Raw genomic sequence first — 18,484 nt, 5'->3', positions numbered from 1 at the left:
TTGGCTAAAGAAATCATACCTATTTTAAAATATAAATGGATGTTTCAGAGGGTGTAGTTCAGTGATGGGATATGTTCTTAGTGCAAAGAGGCTCTGGGTTTGATGATCAGTACCACAATCAGTAAATCAGTAAGCCTGATGTTGGCAGCACACACTTGTATTTCTAGCTACTCAAGAGGCGGAAATCTGGAGGATTGATGTCGGAAGCCAGCCCTGGAAGAAAAGTTCATGAGATTCCATGTCCAAATAGGAAAAAAGAAAAAGAAAAAGACAAGGATAAACTCGCCCTGTGGCTCATGCCTATAATCCTAAAAGAGGCTGAGATCTCAGTGGAGCCAGCCTATGCAGACAAATTCAGTCAACTCCAATTAACCAGCAAAAAATAAGAAGTATAGGTGTGGCTCAAATGGTAGAGCACCAGAAAAAAAGGCAAGGTTCAGAGTTCAAATCCCAGTACTGGCACACAGAGAAAAGATACCCTGTTTGTCTGTGTGTTCATGGCAGTAGCATGTCACCCAGGGTTGAGCACACATGGGTGCTCTATGTGAGGAATGAGTAAATGAATGAACATACAGTCTACATTACAGTAGGCTCTAGTTCCTTATTCTCAAGTGAAGGTGCTTGGACCCTCAAGCCTCCATCAACCCACTCTCATCACCCGCCCCCCCCCATATCTGTGGTACATTTTCTTAGGTTTCTGCTTCTAGATTTGATCCCAAAACTCAAGGCCAGTCCTTCTCATCTGAGCCCTAGTTTCTAAGCTTTGCCTACCCCGATAAATAGAGTGCCCTTGTCCACAGGGTGGTTAGAGAAAAGCAGACAAGAAAAGGTAGTTTAGAAAAAGTAGACAAAGGAAGTGGCGCTGTGGCTCAAGTGGTAGAGCACTAGCCTTGAGCTGAAGAGCTGAGGGACAGCAGCCAGGCCCAGAGTTCAAGCCCCACGACTGACATAAAAAAAAAAAAAAAAGAAAAAGCAGACAAAGGCTGGGTGGCAGTAGCTCACTTGTGTAAGCCTAGCAACTCAGGATACTGAGTGGGGAATGGGGGTTTGAAACCAGCTTAGGGAGACAAATCTGAGCAATTCTTATTTCTATTCAATGAGCAAAAAGCCAGAATTAGTGGCATGGCTCAAGTGGTATACAACACCAGCTTTGAGCAAAAAAAGCCAAGTGAGAATGAGAGGCCCTGAGTGCAAGCCCTAGTATTCTCTCTCTCTCTCTCTCTCTCTCTCTCTCTCTCTCTCTCTCTCTCTCTCTCTCTCTCTCTCTCTCTCTCTCTCTCTCACACACACACACACACACACACACACACACACACACACACAGCAGACAAGCAGTAGTTGCGCAAGGCCTTGTCCTTAAACTACTGTCATTTACAGCCTACCCTCCCTAGCTGGCCCTACTACTAGGCTGAGTTCAGGGACAGTCAGTCTCAGGACCTGGGAAGGAAGGCCCTACATGGGACTTCTAGTGCCTGCAGGTGTTTGGAGCTGACTAGACAGGCTTCCAGTCTAGAGAAGGGATGGTAAGGAATTTCAGGAGTGGACAAGACACCCTGCATAACCTCTCCAACATTTATGTGCCCAGCTGTTAGTCTAAATGGACATGAAGAGCCACCTGGAGGGAAGGGGATACACAGAAGTACAGCCACAGCGCCTGTGGACAGAGGGTCTCTTGAAGACCCTAATGTCCTATCAACCATACTAAACTGTCTTTAAACACAAGAATTACTGTTTATTGATAAGTTATACCATTTACTGTATGTAATTAAGCATTTGTTAATGTCCACTTTTGTAGCATTTGTTTGTCCATTTTTTTCTTTTTTTCTTTTTTTTTTTGGGGGGGGGTTCCGGTTATGGGGCCTGAACTCTGGGCCTGGGCGCTGTCCTTCAGCTCTTCAGCTCAAGGCTAGTGCTCTACCACTTGAGCCACAGTGCCACTTCCGGCTTTTTTCTTTTGGCTTATGTGGTGCTGAGGAATCGAACCCAGGGCCTCATGCATTCAAGGCAAGCGCTCTACCACTGAGCCACCTTCCCAGCCCTTATCCATTTTTTTCATGGTGTTGGAGGGCCTTGTGAATGCTAAGCAAGTACTCTATCCCCAGTGATTGTATTTTGGGTTCCAGACATTCTTGTGGGTCCTGAAAATTCTCAAAGGGTCTGTGTATAAAGGACAGGCTGGGAGCTATGGTTTCCTCTGGCCAGTTCAGGGTGGGCTATCAACAAGCAGACCACCTCTTTCCCTAACTGCTTGTCTCCTAAAGACATTGCCAAGTTACCAGCAGCAAGTGTGGGGCAGGATGCCGGGCTTGGAGATTCTAGAATCCTGAGGAGAGACTGGTTCAGCTAGGGATCTGGACTCATCTTGGATTCTCTAGAGAGTACAGATCCCCAGTGTCATAGCTGTGCCTCTCCCCGGCCCCTACCCCCCCTTGTCTGCATGGTTGGAAGAGGGGCTGACATGTATGCCAGCACTTGGGAGAATCATTCAGTACAGGCACGTGCTGGCTCCATGCCCCACAGAGCAGGGTCATGTGATGCCTGTAGGGTCACCTTTGATGTCAGGGTGGTATCTGGTGAGTTCCTGCGGCTGCCCAGAGGCCACAGGGACTCTCTGTAGACGCCAGCCACTCGCTCCCTTGGCCTTCAGTCTCAATTGTGGTGACTCTGCTCACTTCTTTTCCCTAAAATAAGACCCTAGTTTGGAAAGAGTTCTGGAATGGACTGAGTGTGCCCCTTCTGTTTGGCCAGATATCAAACTCTGGAGTAAGGAACAGGGGACCCCAGGGACTGGGCCTCCTTCCCATAGAAAGCTTGAGGTTGGAGTGGGAAAAAGAGGGAGGAAAGAAGCTGGAGTCTTGGCTGGGAAACCAGGACTCTGCGGTGCCTACAGGGCGGCGTGGTTGGAAGGAGGTCCGCCAGGCTGGCTCCCTGGGAGGCAGTAGCCTGAGAAGGTGGTGCAGGCAGAGAAGGGAGTCTGCCTGGTGTGGGGTGGGTGAGGGGTTGGGATTGGCTGGCCCTGTGTCTGGGACAGCTGCACAAACTAACTAGGCTTAAAGTTCCCTGGTCCCTTGGTTCAATTCTTATGGAGATCCTGCCTATTTTCCTTCCATGAGACCACCTCAAATCATGGGCACCTTTTCCTCCTCCTTAGGTGGAGAACATGGAGTGTGTTCATCTACCCCATCCACAGTCCTTAACTGCCAGTTTCCCACCTGCTCAAGAAGCCCCCAGACATAGGGCTGAGTCCTTCCCTAGCATATATAAGACCCTGGGTTCCATCTCCAGAACCAATAAAAGAAAATCCCCAGATCTACCGGCTTGAGAACAAAACCCACAGACACAGTTGAGGGCATTGTTCTGATAATCTATGTCTAAAGTAAATTTCCTCAGAACTTTCTAGGTAGTTAAGGCAAAAGATCCTTACAGTTATCTGTCCAAGAGCTGGCAATGAGGCCAGAGGATCCATGGCAAGAAAATGATGAACTTCTGTCTTCTGAAGCCTGCCCTTTAGCATGGGTGGGAGGGTAGAGGTCAGGAATACGTTCTCTGTAGCCAGAAAAAAAACCTGTGATTTGAGACTTCAGGGCTGTAGTTTGTGCTGGGCTCGCTAAGCCTAAGTGTGGGCTGTAGCTGCCCCCAAGCCCTGTTGTGCCCTCTCCCAGCACATACAGGCTGTCTTAAGAGGAAGACAGAGAAGGCCCAGCCTGAAAGAAATCTGGGCTCTTGAGGAGACTGGGTGGATGTGGCTGGGAGCTGGCCCTGCAGCCTAGCAGGTCTAGAGATGAGTTGTTCTGGGCTAGAGGTTCATCAGGACCTGACTCAAAGGCTCCTTTATCTTTTCCCACCCTCTCCTTCTGGCCCTACAGACAGATATGCATACTTACCAGTGTGGCTGTCAGTTGAGATGTTCCAATTGAACACAATACATTCCAATTCCCATGACACTGTACACATACAATGAAGAAAAGTATCCTATTAATGATTTTGCGTGTGTGTATGCACACGCACCCACGCATCCACGTGTACCAGTCCTAGGGCTTGAACTCCAGGCCTGGGCACTGTCTCTGAGCTTCTTTTGTTCAAGGCTAGTTTTTTTTCTGTGTATGTGGTACTGAGGAATGGAACCCGGGGCTTCATGCTTGCAAGGCAAGCACTCTACCACTGAGCCACCTTCCCAGCCCCTGATTTTGCATATTAATTACATTCTGAAATGATAATATCCTATGGAGAGATGGGCTGTGTGTATGTATGTGCAAGCACGCATACATACTCGTGTGTACAATAATTAGGCCTTAGTCAAGGCCTTCCAGTCCAGCACTCTACCATTTGAGTTATACCTCAAAGCCCTTTTTGGCGTTAGGTTTTGTTATTGGTGGTGGTGCCAATCCTGGGGCTTGACCTCAGGGCCTGGGTGCTGTCCCTATGCTTCTTTTGCTCAAGGCTATACTTCACAGCTCCACTTCCAGCTTTTTTGGTAGTTTATTAGAAATAAGAGTATCATGGGCTTTCCTGCTTAGATTGGCTTTGAATGGAAATGCCCAGATCTCAGCCTCCTGAGTAGCTAGGATTACAGGTGTGAGCCACAAGCACCCAGTTGCTTTAGTTATTTTTTCAGCCAGGGTCTCAAATGTTTTATTTGGGTGGGTCTCCTACTGTGATCCTCCTACCTTTGGTCATCCACCTTTGGTCATAGACACACACATCTATGGCTGGCTCCTTAATTGAGATGGTGGAGTCTCACTACTTTTTGCCTGGGCTGACCTCAAGCTGATCCTCCTGATCTCTCAGCAATTGGGATTGTAGGCATGATCCACCATGGCCAACAATAAAATTCTTTTTATTTGTGTGTGTGTGTGTGTGTGTGTGTGTGTGTGTGTGTTTGTGTGTGTGTGTGTGTGTGTGTGTGTGTGCCAGACCTGGAGCTTGAATTTAGGGCCTGGAAACTGTCCCTAGGTTTTTATGGTCAAGGCTAGCATTCTACCACTTAAGCCATAGCTCTACTTTGGGCTTTTTAGTGGTTAATTTCAGATAAGAGTCTCACAGACTTTCCTGCCCATGCTGGCTTCCAACTATTATCCTCAGATCTCAGCCTCCTGAGTAGTTAGAATTACAGGCATGAGCAGCACCCAGCTAATTCTTTATTTTTTAAGTTTTTGTTTTAATGTAACACTTGAAAATTTAAAATGACATATGAATTTGCAGTTTACTTTTTATTTCTAAGGCCAGCTGTAAGCTGAAGTATTTAGTAAAGTGCAAGGGGTGAGGGGTGATGACTGATCGTCTGGGCTGAGCCCTCTGAACCTCTTTGAACGTGGTTCTCATATGGGGATCCTAGGTTTTAATCTTGGGGATTGTGAAGTAGGAAAACCTTTTCATATTCTATTTTTATTTATTTATTTATTTACTTACTTACTTATTTATTTTGGTCGGTCATAGGGCTTGAACTCTGGGCCTGGGCGCTGTCCCTTAGCTCTTCAGCTCAAGGCTAGCGCTCTACCACTTGAGCCATAGTGCCACTTCCGGTTTTGTGAGTGGTTTATTAGAGATAAGAGTCTCCTGGACTTTCCTGCCTGGGCTGGCTTTGAACCTCAACCCTCAAATCTCAGCCTCCTGAGTAGCTAGGATTACATGCGTGAGCCACTGGTGCCCAGCAACGCTCTTGTTTTTATATTAAAGTACTGTGAGTAAATTTTTTTTTCTTCAGTGCTGGGTTGGAACCCAGGATCTCATGCACAGTAAGCAACTGCACTTCCACTAAGCTATATCCTCAGCCCTTGTATATGCCTTTTGAAATAGCAACATGATGATGACTATGATGGTGGTGGTGGTGGTGGTGGTGGTGGTGGTGGTGGTGGTGTGTGTTTGTGTGTGTGTATTTTGGAAACCCAGCAATACTCCCTGAGTCACTCTTCATGTCCTGTGGGAAACTCTCACAGTTGGAGGTACCATAGACTGTGAGTAGAAGGGAGGAGAAAGTATATCTAAAGGGGGAAAAGGAAAGGAGATTGAAAACTCCATCCTTTTCCTTGGACACAGAAAGCCACCTCCATCTACTTCCATCTTGGCCATTATCTGGGAACCTGTTGAAGATGGAGCAGGAAGCTGGGCTGTAGCTCACTGGTAGCATGCTTGTCTCAGGCATCATACTTTAGAGAAGAAGAAAAAAAAAAGTGAAGGGGATTGTCTGGCTGGCTCTAGTCAGTGAGCAAAAGGGTCAGTTAACAAGTTTGAGTCCTGATCTCTGGGGAGAGGGGATGGGGGGGGGGAGGAAGGGAGGAGGAGGAAGAGAGGGAGAGAGAGAATGAAGAAGGAGCAGCTAGCCCAGTGGATGCCTTAGGCCGCCTCATCTTGGGCTGATCCTCCAACCCACCTCCAGGAAGTCTGGCAGATATCTGACTGCTCTTCTTGCCTAGTCACCTTTCCTGCCCTAACTGCCCAGCCCAGCGGCTGCCCACTCTAGAGAATGCCTGAGGTCTGATCCTCAGGCCTTCTGCTCAGTACTCCGTCAAGTAAGAACTGATAAAAGAAACTCTTGAGGTTGGAGGCATGGATCCAGTGGTAGAGCTCCAGCCAATGAGCAAAAGCGTCAGATACAGAGTTTGAGTCAGGGCATCGGACAAAAAGAAAAAAAAAAAAAAAAGGAAACTCTTCCCAGCCCAGGGCAGGCAAGAGTTTGAGCTGAGAGGCTCATTAAAGCTTTCTAATAAGCAATTAACTGTCCAAGATGAGCCCTTTTGCTAGTCTGAACTTCCCTCTTCCCTGTGGGACTCTGGCAGGGAAAGGCTGAATGGGCAGGCAGAAATCTCCTCTAAACACAAATGAGTAAATAAACAAAACTCAGAGTGGGCAATACAAAGCCTGGAGCAGCCTTAGGCTTGATCAGTCTTCTGCCAGGCTGCAGACAGGTTTAGAGAAGCAGGGGTACAGCAGCAGTAAACCCGGGCTCTCCATAGTCACCTTCTTGTGGAGTCCTTGGCTTCCAGGGGGGAGTGTGTTCAAGGGACACTACCTTTCTCCAGAACTGCTGGGCTGCCTGTCTACCTGGAGCCAAATCCTGGCCCCGATGAGGTCAGCTCCCCCACACCACACACACACACACACACACACACACACACACACACACACACACACACACACACACACACACACCTCTCCACAACTCCACTCTGCTCTGGATATAGAGCAGGAAGTTGGAACAAGGGTGGCTCTGTGACAACCATGATGATGGTGATGTCTGTCCCAGGGCTCCCCCACACCACACACACACACACACACACACACACACACACACACACACACACCTCCACAACTCCACTCTGCTCTGGATATAGAGCAGGAAGTTGGAACAAGGGTGGCTCTGTGACAACCATGATGATGGTGATGTCTGTCCCAGGGCTTCAGAGTTGAAAAGGAGCTCAGCCTACCTGCACATAGAGTCCCAAGTCAAATCCTGTCTGTGGGAAGACTCGGGGCAGTGAAATGTCTGTATCGTGTCTGCACTGTTCACTCTAAGTCTTCTGGAGTGGAGAGTGGGGCATCTGCTGCACACCTCCAGGGATAGTTACACCAATGCCTGGTGTGAGCCTGGGTCCCACTGCAGCTGTACCTGAGGGCAGGCCTCTTACAGCACCCTCTGTCTGTGTTCTTCCTTCAGGCTCTTGAGTAACAACAAGATCACTGTGCTCCGCAATGGCTCCTTCCTGGGACTGTCTCTCCTGGAAAAGCTGTAAGTGCTAAGAGGGTGGGTGGGGAGGTGTCGGCCACGGGGGCAAACTGGCTGTGGGGAGCTTGAGAAATCTTGGTTTCTGAGTGAACACAGACCTGCAGGTCCACCTCAGAGCTAGGACCTGACTAGCAGCTAAGGACAGAGTGGGCTGGGCTGAGCTGGGAGAGATCAGCTCCTGGCCAGCAGGTGACTGAACGCTAAGAAGAGAGTCCTCTCTTGTACAGGCAGGGAGGAGCTAAGGGAATCTCATTAACGCTCTTTAATGAGCAATTAGCTGAGAGGGCTGAGTGCTTTAGCTGACCTCCTCCTCCCAGCTGGGGGCTCAGCATGAAAGGGCTGAGAGAGCCTTAATGTGACTGAGGCCTCTTTCCTTCTTCCAGAAAAACAAATCAACAAACAAAGGCAGGAGGGGGGCCGAGTTCTGGGTTGAGGGTGGCCAAGCTGATTCTCTCAGCCTCCTCTCCCCCACCCTTGCCCCGGATTAAAGGTGCAACCTAGGGCAGCAGTATCCTGCAGGCTGCCTGGGCCCACCAGCCCAACCAGAATTGAAGCCTCCCTCCACCCCCACCCCTCCACCAGGCTGAGGACCCCTGAGGTCTGTTTGCAGCCAGTTTGGGGGAAAAGTGAGGAGGAGCTAGAGGCTGAGGTGCATTGTCCAGATGCCTGCAAAAGGCCTGAGCTCTACTCAGCCACAGCAAGGGTGTTCAGAGTACAGGGGAGAGGTGGGATAAGCCTGAGCTGGACATCTGACTCTACCACTTGGGCAAGGCACTAGGCTGCCAAGTGAGAAGCTAGCATCAGTCCCTCAGAATCCCCTCTTCCACTAGCACGCTTTCAGAACCACAGCCTGTACCAACCACATTGTGTCCGCATTCTCTCCACCTCTCTCTTGTCTCTCCTGAAGATGGATTCTTGCTTTTTCTCTCACCCCCAATCCTCTCTGGAATCTCTGTGGTAAGACATGCCCAGGTCCTTCACCAGGGCCTTTGGCAAGGTCTAATACCATTTTGCTCAAACTCTTTAAGATAGTTCAATCAATGGGAGACTCGAGTATGGTGGAGACTTCAAATGATGCCAGTTACATCTGTATTAAGGAGGTTGGGGGGCTTCTTTCTGTCAAGTTCAAGGGAGGCTTCTGTGAAGTCTGGAAGGCTTAAGGACACTGGAGATTGTCTAACATGATGTGGTATTTTCAGAACTCTATGAGAATCCCACACCCCCACCCAGCCCAGCATCCAAGTCCACATACTGGCAGAAAATCCCAATGTGGGGCAGGCTTGGGGTTGGAACTTCAGGGAGTCCTGATTGGTGAGGGCAACCCATGTACACGGCTCTGTGCTCTGCAGCTCACAACAGAGTGGTCCTAGTCCCCAAGGCACTTCCACATCTTAGGTTCAATGGGGAACATTTAAATCCTCCTACAAATCATTAAGCATTTGGAGCTGAATCCTCCTTTGGACAGGCCTGGTCTTAGACAGCAATTGCCGGAAACCAAATGCTCCTTTGGGGCTTTTTGGAGGAAGATGAATTGCAGCTGAATTGCTGGTTCCTTCCCATTCCCCATGAGCCAGTCCTGCCTGTTACTCCTTCTCAGGTACTGCCAGTAGGCAAGTACTGCTCTGAGCCTCAGGTCATCTCATTGCAATCCTCCCGATCCCCCATCCTCTCATTCAAGCTGCCCCCTTCCCTTGGTCCTGTAGTCCCAGGAGCACAATTTTCTGGTGAGGATAAAAAGATGAGTTCCCCCACCCCCCACTCCCCTGCATGTTAATGTACTGAATCCTAGCCCTCTGTCGGCCACCAGGAGCCCACACAGCAGGGGCATTGAAAGCATGGGAAAGACTCTAGTGTGGAGGACAATCAAGAGACTCACCAGAGATGGGCATCACCTCAGTGCTGAGCCGTGGGTACGGGAGGAGCACGGGCATGAGAAAGGGCACTAGAGCAAGAATTCCCAACCCTGAGCGTGAGCCCTTGCCGCTATGAATCACTCCATTCACTCATCTGACAGATGTTTATGGAGCCTCACCATGTGCTGGGCTCTGTTCCTGGGGCCCACCAAGTGCAAATGCTGCCTCCATGTCACTCCCCTGTGCTGCCAGAGCCCAGGGAACAGCTAGTACCTGTCATGTGTTGAGGGACAAGGAAATCAATCAGGGTAAGGGAAACAGAAGGCAAGAGGTTGGGTGCTATTTAATGCAGTGAGGGCAAGGAAGGTCTTGCTGATCAGGTGATCCAGACCTGAAGGGCTGGAGAGAGAAAGCTGCATAGCTATCTGGAGGGAGGCATGGAGACCAGATGGCAGTCATGACAAAGGCCCAGTCTAGGAAATACCTGTGCTTGAGAAACAGAAGAGAAGGACACGCCAGGCAGTGTACAGCTGTAGTCCAAGCTCCTAAAGAGGCTGAAGCAAGAAGATGACTTGAGCCTAGGAGTTTGAAGCCAGATTGGGCAACATGGCAAGAAACCAAAAAGAAGGAAGAGAAGGAGGAGGAGGAAGGGGAAGGGGAGAGTGTGAGTGAAAGGGAACAAGGGGAAGAAAAGTGATAGGAGTCAAGGGCAGAGTGATCAGGGGCGGGGGCCAGTGCTGGGGCTTTAGTGTTCTCATAGTAAAAATATGCAGGAGGCACTGTGGCTTTTCAATCCTGTGATCTGGCCAGGCAAGGTGGCTCAAGGCTATAATCCTAACTACTTGGGAGGTGAAGATTAGAGGCCAGCCTGGGTAAAAAGAAGTTCACAAGACTCCATCTCAACCAATGACTGGGAGCGTTGCTGTGCACCTGTCCTTCCTAGTGACATGAGGAACTACAAGGAAGAAGATTGCAGTCCAGGCTGCCTGCAAAAGGGGGCTGGAGGCTTTGACTCAAGTGGTAGAGTGCCTACCTAGTAAGCGTGAGGCCTTGAGTTTAATACCCAGTAACATGCTGCACTCCCCTCAGAAAAAAAAATCTTGTGATTCTTGGATGTGAGTGGTGCTCTCAGTGCTACACCCTGGGCAGGCTCTCTGGAGGAGTTTCCAGGCAGAGGGGTGTGCTGTGTATGGCAGGATCGGGAGAATGTCTGAACCGGGATGGTGAGGCACAGGGTTCCCATTCTGTTGACTACTACTGTGTTGATATAAATGAGGACAAGGCAAGCCAGTAGACCTGAAAATCAGGCAGCAGGTGCTGCTGCTGTCTGGAGGCACAATTTCTTTTCCAAGAAACCTCAGTTTTTCCTCTTAAGACTTTCGACTACATTGTCAGGGATAATCTCTTTAAGATAACTGATTTTGCCTGGTGCCGGTGGCTCACACCTGTATTCAGGAGGCTGAGATCTGAGGATCATGGTTTAAAGCCAGCCTGGGCAGGAAAGTCCGTGAGACTATCTCCAATAAATCACTAGAAAACCAGAAGTGGCTCTGTGGCTCAAGTGGTAGAGTGCTAGCCTTACGCTGAAGAACTGAGGGACAGCACCCAGAGTTCAAGCCCCATGACTGACAAAAAGAAAAAAAAAAAGATAACGATTGTAGGTCTTAACCTCATCCACAAAAATACCTTCACAGGGTCTAGGTCAATGACATTTTGTGATTGTTTGCTTTTCGGGCTTTTTTGTTTGTTTTTTTGGCAGGGTCTTGCCTTGTGTAGCCTTGACTGGCCTTGAACTTAACTCATACCTTAACCTCCTGTGTTCTGTGATTACAGGCAGGTACCCTCATGTTCAGGCTTTTTGTGGGTTTTTTGTTTTGTTTTTATAGTTTTTAAGACAGGGTCTTGCTATGTAGCCCAGGCTGGCTTCAACTTCTGAACCTGACCCTTTGTGCATCAGTCTTCAAAGTAAACTAGAACTACATGTGTGGGTCACTGCACCTGGCTAGATTAGTGTTTGATTAAATCACTTGGGTATTATAGCCTGGCCAAGCTGACACACAAAACAAACCATCACCAGGGTGAGGAGAGGACTCGAAATCCTGTAGCCCACTTCTAGAAGTGTTAAAGCATTGAGTCAGAAGAGGCAGCTTACTATCCCATAGTCTACAGGCAGCAAGACCTTTGGAAGTTGGGGTTTAGGCTATTAACTACTGCACTGTTAGGTCCAGAGTACTTTAAAATGTGCCTCCTGGTGCCGAGAGCTCCTCAAACCATTGCGAGTGGGCCATGTGTAAATGTGGGAGGTCACCATGCTAACTAAGAGTGGGCAGTAGGCTTTTCTGCTATCTGTTTTACGGTGTAGGATTCTGACTGAGGCTGGGAAGGGTGTAGGCAGGTAGATGGTAACATATGTGTTAGGGTTGGCAGGAAGGACAGCGGAAGGGAGACAGAGTAGACTCAGTTGAATATGTCTGAGGGGATCTTAAGGGAGTAGAGCTAGGGACTCACCCAGAGTTGAGTACTATGGACCAGAAAACTTGTAACAGGACCAGCAGAGGTGGTTAATGGTCAGCCCAGGAATGCCTATCCCTGAGCCCTCCTCTAGGTGTCCTGACCTTGGAAGAACTCCAACTTGCAAGAAGTTGGACTGGGTGTTTGTCATTTATAGAGTTATCCAAACTTCTCAGCATGTCCAGGTAATGATAGATCTAAAATATAAATCCATCAGAGCACCCCTGCCATACCCTTTTCTTCTGTGGTGCTGGGGATGGAACCCAGGCCTCATATGTATTAAGCAAGCACTCTTCCACTGAGCCACATCACCAGAAATAAATGATCCTTTGCTACCTCTGATCCCTCATCAACTACAAAGTCTTGAGAAGACTTTGGGAGCTCCAGGGGTGTTTTTTTTTTTTTTTTTGGTCGTGGGGCTTGAACTCTGGGCCTGGGTGCTGTTCAGCTCAAGGCAAGCGCTTTACCACTTGAGCCACAGTGCCACTTCCAGCTTTTTCTGTGCATGTGGTTCTGAGGAATGGAACCCAGAGCCTCATGCATGCCCGGCAAGCACTCTACCACTGAGCCACCTTCCCAGCTCTTTCCAGGGGTGTTCTGATCACAGAGAGACACCCCTAGACCACAGACCCTACCAGTTACAGAAGAGACCAGTGGAGCAATAGTCTGCATGCACTCTGGTTTATGGTTCAGTGTGGACAGGGCCTGCAGCAGAGGCTTGTGGGAGGTGGAGAAAAAGGCCTGGGGAGGGGAGCCTGGTCAGCCTAGGGATGATTTGTCATTGCCTAATGAGATTAATGAGCCCTGGGGGCTGGTATGCAGCGGGTGCTCGGGCACTCATTAGAAGCAGATGCTCATGGGAATGAAAGCAGGCAAGTAGAGGCTTGGGGGTGGATTGGGACTCACTCACACAGGCCAGGTGGTTTCCATTAATCTGTGGGTGGGTCCAAGAGTGATGCCTGAGGTTCTGTCCCTCCCTGTGTTCCCATCCCTTACAACACTGAGGAGGAATGGCCAACCGAAGCTGCCCTGGGCTCTGGCACTGCTGTGGCCCAGGAAAAAAGGCTGACAGGTTCAGGGACAGCTGTGGAAGTGCCAGTACCTGGCACAGTGTATGTGCTCAATAAATACCTAAAGGATGATAGTAGAGGCAGATAGGAGTGTCGGGGGGGGGGGGAGGGGGGGAGGCTGGGATGGTGGGTTTCTTTGGGCCCCAGGGCTTGTCTCCCAAATCCAGCACATGGCCTCTGTACTTACAGAAGTGTCTGGCCTGCCTTATAGCAAGCCCACACTTTCTAGAGAGCACTGGAAGCCTATGAAGCCCAGGGCAAGCTGCTCTGCGGCCAACAAACCTATAATTTGGTTTTCAAACCCACAAGCAGGGAGGTCTGTAGGGGCCAGAAGGCCAATTTGTACCACCCCACCCTGCCTGAATGTGGACGCACAGATACACACACACCCCAACTCAAACACTTAACAGCTCTAATGGATATAATTTGTATTCTATAAAGTCTACCCTTTTAAATGGCATAATTCACTGGAGTTTTGAGGAATGGTGTAATCATCACCATAATCTAATTTTAGAACATTCCCATCATCCACAAAAGGAACTTTGAATCATTAGCTGTCAGTCTCCATTCCTCCACCACTAATCTACTCTGTCTCTATAGATTTGCCTATAATGGGCATTTCATATAAATGGACTCATGCAACCTGTAATCTTTAATAACTGGCTTCTTTCAGCATAGTATTTTCCAGGCTCATCCATGTATGTATGCATCAGCACTTCATACCTCTTTGTAGCTAAGTAACACTCTATGATAATGAATATACTCAGTGTGTGTGTGTGTGTGTGTGTGTGTGTGTGTGTGTGTGTGTGTGTGTGTGTGTGTGTGTGTGTGTGTGTGTGTGTGTGTGTGTGTGTGTGTGTGTGTGATGAGTGACAGTCATGGAGCTTGAACTCAGAGCCTGACCACTATCCCCAAGCTTTTTCACTCAAGGCTAGCACTCTACTATTGAGTCATAGCTCCACATCCAGTTTTTTGGTGGTTAATTGGAGATAAGAGTATCATGTTAGCTGGGCACTGGTGGCTCATGCTTGTAATCCTATCTACCCAGGAGGCTGAGATCTGAGGATCACCATTCAAAGCCAGACTGGGCAGGACAGTCTAAGAGACTCTTATCTCCAAAAAACCACTCAGAAAACCAGAAGTGGCGCTTGGCTCAAGTGGTAGAGCACTAGCCTTGAGCTGAAGAGCTGAGGAACAGCACCCAGGCCCAGAGTTCAAGGCCCACGACCGACCAAAATAAGAAAAATTCTCGGGGCTGGGAAGATGGCTCAGTGGTAAAGTGCTTGCCTTGCATGCATGAGGCCCTGGGTTCTATTCCTCAGCACCACATAAGCAGAAAAAGTCAGAAGTGGCACTGTGTTTCAGTTGGTGGAGTGCTCACCTTGAGCTGAAGACTGAGGGACAGCACCCAGGCCCAAGAGTTCAGGCCCCACCACTGACAAAAAAAAGTCTCAAGTTTTTTCTGCCTGAGCTGCTTTTAAACTGTGATCCTCAGAGCTCAGTCTCTTGAATAGCCAAGATTACAGGTGTCAGCCACCAACACACAGCAGCATTTTTTTTTTTTTTTTTTTTTTTTTGTCGGTCGTGGGGCTTGAACTCTGGGCCTGGGCGCTGTCCCTCAGCTCTTCAGCTCAAGGCGAGCGCTCTACCACTTGAGCTACAGCGCCACTTCCGGTTTTCTGGTGGTTTATTGGAGATAGGAGTCTCACGGTCTCTCCTGCCCGGGCTGGCTTTGAACCGTGATCCTCAGATCTCAGCCTCCTGAGTAGCTAGGATTACAGGCGTGAGCCACCAGCGCCCGGCACAGCAGCATTTTTTTAATTAGGATTTTTATTTTTTTGGTTGAGTGATTTAAACTGTGGGCCTGGGTGCTGTCCTTGAGCTCTTTGCTCAAGGATAGCTCCACTTCCGGTTTTCTGGTGGTTAATTGGAGATAGGAATCTCACAGACTTTCCTGCACAGGCTGCCCTGGAACCAGGATCCTCAGGCTATGTAGCTAGGATAACAGACATGAGTCTCCAGTACACAGCTAGATCTATCCACCTTCTTTCCTTCCTTCCTTCCTTCCTTTCTTTCTTTCTTTCTTTCTTTCTTTCTTTCTTTCTTTCTTTCTTTCTTTCTTTCTTTCTTTCTTTTTCTTTTTTCTGTCAGTTGGGGGTCTTGAACTCTGAGCCTGGGCGCTGACACTCAGCTCTTCAGCTCAAGACAAGCACTGTACCACTTGAGCCACAGTACCACTTCCGGTTTTCTGGTGGTTTATTGGAGATAAGAGTCTCACGGAAGCCGGGCGCTGGTGGCTCACGCCTGTAATCCTAGCTACTCAGGAGGCTGAGATCTGAGGATTGCGGTTCAAAGCCAGCCCGGGCAAGAAAGACCGTGAGACTCCTGTCTCCAATAAACCACCAGAAAACCGGAAGTGGCGCTGTAGCTCAAGTGGTAGAGCGCTCGCCTTGAGCTGAAGAGCTGAGGGACAACGCCCAGGCCCAGAGTTCAAGCCCCACGACCGACAAAAAAAAAAAAAAAAAAAAAAAAAAAAAGAGTCTCACGGACTTTCCTGACCAGGCTGGCTTGAACCATGAGCCTCAGATCTCACCCTTCTGAGCAGCTAGGATTATAGGCATGAGCTACTAGCACCGGGCTAGAATTTTTTACTATCATAAATAGTTGTACAAGGGAGGTTTCATCGTGAGATTTCCTTACATATACAATGTACCAGCCTCATCCCTTTCATTACTCTCATGACTCTTAAAACGGAATCAACAAGTTTCATTATTATAGTTTCATATGTACAAATAAAGTTCTTTGACCATATTCACCCTCATTTACATTCTCCAGTATACTGCTTATTTTTGTGTGTGTGTGTGTGTGTGTGTGTGTGTGTGTGTGTGTGTGTGTGTCCATATTAGGTCTGGAACTTAAGTCTCACACTGTCCCTCAGCTTTTTCTCTCACAGATGACTCTACCACTTGAGCCACACCTCTACTTCCAGCTTTTTTTTTTTTTTTTTTTTGGTCAGTTTTGGGGTTTAAACTCTGGGCCTGAGTACTATCCCTCAGCTCTTCAGCTCAAGGCTATAGAGCTCTACCACTTGAGCCACTGCACCACTTCCAGCTTTTGGGTGGTTAATTGGAGATAAGAGTCTTACAGGACTTTCCTGCCGGGGCTAGCTTTGAACTACAATCCTCACATTTCAGCCTCCTAAATAGCTGGGATTACAGGTATGAGCCACCGTGACCACCTGGCCTAGAATTCGTAATCCTCCTGCCTCAGCTTCCTAAATGCTGGAATTACAGAAGTGCATCATTACACTCACCCTGTCTTCTCTTTTATTATTTGTGCTGTTTTCCCAAGAAATGGCATAGGATATGATTGCTTCTAGGAGACCTCATTCCATTTTTGCCTTAGGGACCCTTCTTCACTATGTTGATGTGGATACTGGGACAGAGGTATCCTGGAGCCAAGGGAATGACAGCATCGTTCAGGTTAGGCAAAAGGCAGTGGGTAGGTAAAGTTCCATCCACATGTTGCCTCCTTCCTAGGTTCTCTGGCAGCAGGCAGGAAGTGAGAGATCCCTCATTGTATATCCTTGGACAGGCTACCTTAGTCTGTGGCCTCACCTCCGGAAAGAGACTATCTTAGATAATCTAGAGCTAGGGGGGTGTGTGTGTGCCCTTTGCCTTGAACTCAGGGCCTAGGTACTGTTCCTGTGCTTTTCTGTTCAAGGTTAATGCTCTACCTCTTGAGCCACAGAACTGCTTCTAGCTTTTTGTGGTTAATTGGAGATAAGAGGCTCATGGACTTCCCTGCCCAGGCTGGCTTTGTACCACAAACCTAAGATCTCAACTTGCTGAGTAGCTAGGATTGCAAGCATGAACCACTAGCACCTGGCTAGGGCTGGGATTCTTAATCGAGGACCTATGATCCTCAGAAATTGAGTGCACAGCCATGGGAGTAGTGCATTGTTTTGGCCATAGCTTTAACTAGCTTTTCCAAAAGGTTGTGCCAGGTGCTGCTGGTGGCTCAGGCCTGTAATCCTAGCTACTATTTCAGGTTGAAGCCAATCTGGTTAGGAAAGTCTGTGAGACACATCTCTAATTAACCACCAAAAAGCTGGAAGTGAAGCTGTGGCTCAATTGGTAGAGCACCAGCCTCGATGGAAAAAAGCTAAGGGACAGTGTTCAGACCCAGTACTGGCAAAAGAATGAGAAGGAGAAAAGGAAGAGGAGGAGGAGGAGGAGGAAAAAGGAAGAAGAAGGATTCAATCAATTGACAGGCTCCTTGCTAGTCTTAAAAATACCCCAGTCCTGTGGTGGCATCTCTTCCTGCCCCTAGGGGAATACAGCCCCAGAGCTCCTTTCCTGACTCAGAGAATCTAGGAGGCTGAGCCCTGAGCCTATGACTCAAAAGGCTTGTCAGAGCTCAGCCTGGGAGCAGCCCCCAACTGGCCCACTCTGTAGGGAACTCCAAGGGGAGTTCTGCAGGCTGTCTAGAGGCAGCCGGGAAAGAACACCAAACTTGGTGGAAGTTGTCCTGTCAGAGAGGCCCCACGTGGCCCAGGCTGCAGGAAACAGGGCAGGGAGAGGAACTAGGGTTGAGGGGCCTTCTTTCTCCCATCTGCAAAGCATCCGTGGGACAGGCTGGTGGGGGCTCATGAGGGGGCCAGGGAGGAAATGAGAATAAACACAGAGAGGGAAGGGTGGGGGGCTGTGGCCTCAGCCCCTTGGCAGCCCATGAAGGGAAGTGACACAATGAGGAATGTGTTTCCCTCTGCCTGTCCTGTATGGGGGTGGGAGGCAGGGCTCTGAGAATGGCCAGACCCCAACAAGGGCCAAGGGGCACAGGGGCAAGCAAGGAGGGGGTGGAGCCTGGCAGTCAAAGGGGGTCTCTAGGGAGAGTGGCCTAGGCAGGGAGCATTTATCCCTTGTCCCCTCTACACCACAGGCAGTGCGTTCTAGGCTTTTCCCTAGCACATTCGCCACTGGTGGCCAGGGCTGAGGATGCCTTCCTGGCACTCTGGATTCTAGGAATCTGGCCTGCTGGTGGCTTTCCCTCTTTTTTTGGAGACTCTGGGGGCCATTTGAGCCCTTCACGGAAATAGTACTGAGGCAGAGGAACCCTGATCTCCCCCCATCTCTCTCAATCTCTCCCTCCTCCACTTTTTTCCTCTTCTCTCCCCCTCTCTCCTTCCCTCCCTCCCTCCCTCCTGCTTTATGAATCCCCAACTGGGAATAGACAAACAAGCCCCCTGTTGGGACAGCACCTCCCTCATCCCTGCCCAACACCCATTTCCTCTTGCCCAGCAGGGAGCTGATTCTGTTAACTCCCTC

The 18,484-nt window shown here is 49.1% G+C and overlaps 1 protein-coding gene across 2 annotated transcripts in view; it reads left to right on the top strand.

Annotated features, from left to right (window-relative positions):
* Adgra2 (adhesion G protein-coupled receptor A2) overlaps positions 1-18,484 on the top strand; it is a 42,703-nt gene that overhangs the window by 8,023 nt on the left and 16,196 nt on the right. Inside the window, exons 2-3 of one of the 2 annotated variants that reach the window (XM_070016187.1) lie at positions 7,655-7,726; positions 16,563-16,639. In XM_070016187.1, coding sequence (XP_069872288.1) covers positions 16,578-16,639 — 62 coding nt within the window. In that variant the 5' untranslated portion in view covers positions 7,655-7,726; positions 16,563-16,577. The remainder of the gene's footprint in view (positions 1-7,654; positions 7,727-16,562; positions 16,640-18,484) is intronic. The other variant, XM_070016186.1, reaches the window with a different exon arrangement.

The sequence above is a fragment of the Dipodomys merriami genome, unplaced genomic scaffold (assembly GCF_024711535.1).
Source record: "Dipodomys merriami isolate MVZ:Mamm:240054 unplaced genomic scaffold, mDipMer1.0.p SCAF_12, whole genome shotgun sequence".
NCBI classification, from domain to species: domain Eukaryota; kingdom Metazoa; phylum Chordata; class Mammalia; order Rodentia; family Heteromyidae; genus Dipodomys; species Dipodomys merriami.
This window is presented reverse-complemented; position numbering and strand designations above follow the sequence as displayed.